At 44.2% G+C, this 5,599-nt stretch overlaps 1 protein-coding gene across 1 annotated transcript; it reads right to left on the bottom strand.

Annotated features, from left to right (window-relative positions):
- Positions 1-2,710: 2,710 nt before the first annotated feature.
- On the bottom strand, positions 2,711-4,991 carry ADAM20 (ADAM metallopeptidase domain 20; the record flags this gene model as incomplete). Its single annotated transcript, XM_059371337.1, has 1 exon — positions 2,711-4,991. A coding segment is annotated over exon 1 (2,139 nt), but the record flags the coding sequence as incomplete, so codon positions are not given.
- Between the last annotated feature and the right edge of the window lie 608 nt (positions 4,992-5,599).

Below are 5,599 nucleotides of genomic sequence, written 5' to 3'. Positions count from 1 at the left end.
AGACAAACAATGATTCCATTGACTGGAAGCTAATATTGCCACCTGGCCACTTTGGGCTCCTCACACCTCTGAACTCACACACCTCCTCATACCTCTGAAATGATAATTGAAGGAGTTACTATGATGGCTGGGGTGATTGATCCTGATCACTAAAGGGAAACTGAACTACTGCTGCACAGCAAGGAAGGCAGAGTAAAAAGGTAGAGAAGAGTGTCTGGAATGTAGGCGATCCCTTAGTGTGTCTCTCTGTACTACCATGTTCTCTGACTAAGGTGAGTGGAAAACTAACAACCCAACACAGACAGGACTACTGATGGCCCAGAAGCTTTAGGAAGGAGATTTTGGGTCACACCACCAGATAAAGAACTATGATCAGATGAAGTACTTGCTGAAGGCAAAGGGAATAGAGTGGATAGTAGTAGATGGTTACAGACACCAGCTACAATACAAGCTATAGATAGATACAAGAGCTGCAAGTATCATGGCTACTTCCTCTCTATTTCATTATTAATACATTTGTATTCATATTTCGTATTGTCTTCTTTCCATTTTCCACTTTCTTTATTCCCTAATCATGTGGCATGGGATAATTGAATTTGCATCATAGTATTTGGGCATTGTTAATTTCACATCATAGTATTTAAGTTATAGGATATCAAGAAGAGTAAAAAACTCAAGGGATTTACATATTCTTCTGGGGAAGGGGTAAATATGTAAATGCTATATCTTCTTGGTTCTGTTTCTCTGGGGAACCCTAATACAGATACCATTCTGGGATGGATTGTATGCACTGAACCAGAGATTTTTTTCTTGAGTCTGGGAACAAGGACTGGAAGCCAGAGTAGCATCACATACCATTATTCCCTATGACCCTGGGGTGGTCTGTGCTTCCTGTCCCCTTCAACTCTGCAGGTTCTGGCCCCCAAGGGGTCACATTTTCACCAGGGGACAGAGCTAGACTCCCCATGGAATTATAAGCTAAAGATGTCAGATGGACATTTTGGGTTTGTATGTCCCTTCATCAACAGCAAGAAGAGGTGTCACAGTCTTGGCAGGTATAACTGAGTCTAATCATTGAGAAGAGGTAGGGCTGCTTTTATATCATGGAGATGCAGGGAATATGTGTGGATCTCCTTCAGTGTTTCTTGGTATTCTCTAGCCCCGTTTGAACTGTAAATAGATAGATTCAGCAATCCCAGCCTGAGAATTGTGACTAAACACTCAAGTGCATTGGAGACAAGGACCTGAGTAATGTCACAGGGTTATCATGCAAAGTCAGCAGAATGCTATCTAAAGATGAGGGATACTACAATGGATAATGGATAAGAGAGACAATAAGTATCAATTTCAGCCCCAATGCTAAACACAGTAGTAGGAACTGTGCTTCAGCTCACTAACCTCCCTCTTATAAGGTACCCTACAGGCAGAGATGCTTTTTAGAATCCTGGATAAGCCGTTCCCAGAACAAAAATGGAAAAGCGGATCAGAGCAGTGCAAAGACTAGACTGTGGAATATCCAAATAGGTCACTTTGATTCTTCTTCAAGGCAAGTTTGCTGAGCAGCTCTAAGGATTCGAATCAGCAGAGAGCCTCCAGATGTCAGCTCTTTGAGACAGACTTAGTTACAGAGAAGTGTGGCCATTCCCAGGGCACACCAGATACAGAGAAGGAGCAAGGGAAAGCGTGAAGACCAGGCCATTTTGGCCCAATTCAAGACAAATCTTTCAGGCAATATTCATTCCAGAGCTCTCTGCTAGGTTGGACAAGGCTGCAGTGCAGTACCATTTCTTACCTACACAACTGACTTCCTCACCTTTTCACAGTGGTTGGTCCCTACCAAAATCTTATACTTTAAACTCTAACTCAGTGTCTGCTTCTGGAGAACTCACACTATCACAATGAAATAACTACTGGAAGCACTTGATAGCCCTAGGGCAAGGGGAACACAGGAAAGAAGGTGTGTTGATCAGAGCGCTGGTGATTCAAGCAGCAGAGACCAAGACTTATAAGAAGCACAAGGGACCAGCTGCTGGACAGAACTCAGAGGAGGGACCTGTTAACCTCAGAGCTATAAGCGAGACCTCCGAGAGTGTCAGTGACCGATCAGTGCTGGTACTTCTCAGGTAGAATGAAGGGGCTTCTAAAAGGCCAACAGGATTGGAGTCCAAATCCAACCACGGCTATGAGGGTGCATGGCCCCAGCCAAAATGACAGTGAGAGTTACTTTTAGAGCACAGGAAAGTAAACTCCCTTCTCCCCTCATCCATCATGCTAGGTTACTTCTCTTGCCCCCTTTAGGCACAGTTACCCTGAAGAGAACAGGAAAACAGAAATGGGGTCAGCCCCAGCAGATCCTGGAGTACAAAGGTGGGAGGAGCTTTAGAACCAATAGATATCAACTTTAGGAAAAAAAAAAGTCTCTCTGCTGTACTTTGCCCAGAAAATAAAGAGACAAACTCCAGGAAAAAAAAAAAAAATGAAGTTTTAATATGGCTTATAACAATGAAGAGTAAGAAAGTACAAGCTAGAAATCCCTTGGTGTGGTCTTAATGCTTATGATCCTGATATGAAGAATCCTTAAATTTTTCCTTAAACAGTCAGACAGACATGCCCTAATATTTCATTACCATTAAAACAACTAGGGATTTGTTTAATGAGGCAGGGGACTTAGCGTTCCTCTTCTTTCCCCCACTCTCTTTTTTTCTTCCTTACAAAGTACAAGAAAGCAAAATAAAACGAAAGCAGTAAAAGGGATAAGCCACAATGATGACAGGTAACCCAACCTTGCCTTTGCTTCTGGCAATACCATGTGCTTCCCAGGAGGTGGCCCGCTGTCAAGACTGCCTCCATGGCCTGCGTACTTGCAGTAGGGAGGCGCCCATCCAAGGTGGCAGTGGCAATGGTCTTTATTATTGCAGACCCCATGCATGTGGCACGTCTCATTGGTCTGACAGTCCCGTGATGGATGGGTCATGTTGACACACTTCTTGCGGATGCATATCTTTTCTGGACCACACACTGTGCCATCTTTCACTTGGCCAATATCAGGTATGGACATCCCTAAGTGATAATCAGTGCCCCAGCAAGTCGTGTCGTTGAAGTGAAGCTGATGCACTGTAGAATGTTGTACCAGGTTAGGAATCACTCGCACGTTTTCACACTGCACTCTTCCACAAAGAATATCAGGGGCCTCACATTTTACGTATATTAGGTCTGTGATACCACAGTGACCAAATCGATTTCCTTGGGTGTTGATTTCTTTGTAGCAACTCTGAGATGCACCCCTTGCATCTTTGCCAAAAATCTCTCTGCACTGGTCGTCATGGTTATTACATCTCCCGTTATAGCAGTAGGCATCGTTGCCACAGGGAATCCCGTCCTGCAAATATACATCTTCTGGGCATTGATGGAATGTCCCATTGCACCACTCTGGAAGGTCACATTCACTGATCTGATGTCTGCACGAAGTCCCTGATGGCATGAACTTGCAGTCTTTGCAACAAATTCCAAAAGTACAAGTAGCTCCAGGCTTCAGAGTGCAGTTTAACAGACAGCAGGGATCATTTACACACTGGCGTATGGTCCCACAATCACACTCTTCTTCTTCTTCGATCACCAGGTTCCCACAGTACTGTACCCTAAAGATATTCCCGGGATATGGAGGTGACTGAATACATAATCCATGAGTGAGAGTATTGTCCCAATACTGGGCATAACTACAATTGCTGAACCGAGTTGTCATCTTCTGGCTGGGATACATGATGCACCACTGAAGCCCACACACGCATTCTTCAGTATCATGATACATTCCCAGATTATGACCAAGTTCATGGGTCACAGTAAGTGCAAAATAATACAGACTGTTTCCTAAAAAAACATCAACTCCACTGTTAAAAGGACGGAGGCATATTCCTCCGACGTAGGAAACTCCAAGCTTTATGCCAAAATATTTTTTTATGAAAAGATGGGCAGTATCGTAGTGTAGTCGGGCATCAAGATTGAAATACTTCCAAATAGAAAAGTCTTCCACAAGCTGATCAAGGTTATTGGTGACAACTAGGTTTCTTCCAGTCCAGATTTCAATCCCGGTCAAAATTACATCAACCTCCAAAGGGTAATAAAAGGTACCTATTATATTGACAATATCAAATACTTCATGCTGTACTACTGTCACGTTACTTCTGTAGTAAAGGAATAGAAGATGATCCACAACTACTACCAGCTCAAGAAACCGCAAATGGGTCCACCAGCCTGTATAAGAACTTTGCATCAGAGTAGAATTAGATGATGCCCTCAACTGCAAATGGCGTGCTACTTCCTCTTCTGTTAACCCACATCTCATAGGTGGGAACTGTGTATCATTACTGTCCATCTTATACACCAGGTGTTCAAATGTGGCAGATAGCCTCATTGGTTTAATTTCATAAGCAAGGTCATTAATCTGTAGCATTCCTCGAAAACCTCCAGAACAGGTACTGAGGGCAACCAGGGACTCAGGGATTCCTTCCACATAACCATGATAGTAGCAGTCATCAGGAACAAAAGGCTGTTCCTGGAGGAGGGCATGCTGGTCCGTGTAGGTGAATACTGGGAAGTGTTTGGAAACCAAGAGCTTCTTGACCCTCATGTGGACAATGTATCTCTGGCCCCCAAACTGCAGGCTGTAGGAGAGCCAGCCTGGTCCTTTTATACCTCTGCCCCTGCCGGTCACCTTCAAGGGGATCACCAATTCTGGGGACAAGGGCTGGGAGGTCCTCTCCTGAGAGTGGCCAGAAATGAACAGAGGCACTCCTCCCCAGAGTAGCAGAAGAGTGACTCTGATGTACACCAGGGCCTCACCCACTGCCATTATGGAGCTGTCATTATGGAGCCATCTTTCCGGGGCAGAAGAGGGCAGGGTGTGAAGCACTGCTGGTCCGGCTCCTCCCTCTGAGATGCTTTGTGTGCAGAGCTGACTTTTATGGATCTGTGTCCTGGAAGAGGTGGGCCATCAGAGCTGCAGTGTGAAAGGGAAAATTTTAAAAAAGCTAGGGTGGAGTTGGTGGGGTAGGGAGAGTAGGAGAATGACAAGAAGGTGAGCTAAAAGTGGTTCTTCAATTGGAATGTGGCTGGAATTAATAAAATGCCTGAGACTGTCATATAAATATACATATATATTTACACACACACACACACACACACACACACACACATATATATAGGCAGGGGGTGGGGGAAGCACAGATTTCCAGAGGAAGAGATGAAGGAGGTTAGTCATAGATGGATAATGGTTGAAACTAGTTGATGAATACAAAAAAATTTATTACATACTGTTTTCTAAACATGTAAACTGGCATGACATTTTCCCATATTAAAAAGACTGACATCTGACTCCCAAATTTCTCTTCCTCCCAAAGGTTTAACAGTACCCTGCTGTCTTCACCAAGCATGTGGACAACTCACCCCAAACCCACCATTTTTTTGCCCCTTTATTCAGTTTATTCCACCTCCCCTTTTCTGACCCTTTCCCGTGCAGACATCCTATCCAGGCCCCATGCTTTCTGAGGTTAGGAGTTAAAGTAAGCCTTACTTAAGGGACTTGTTAATTTGGGGAGACCCC

The sequence above is a fragment of the Mustela nigripes genome, chromosome 13 (genome assembly GCF_022355385.1).
Source record: "Mustela nigripes isolate SB6536 chromosome 13, MUSNIG.SB6536, whole genome shotgun sequence".
Classification (NCBI taxonomy): Eukaryota; Metazoa; Chordata; class Mammalia; order Carnivora; family Mustelidae; genus Mustela; species Mustela nigripes.
This window is presented reverse-complemented; position numbering and strand designations above follow the sequence as displayed.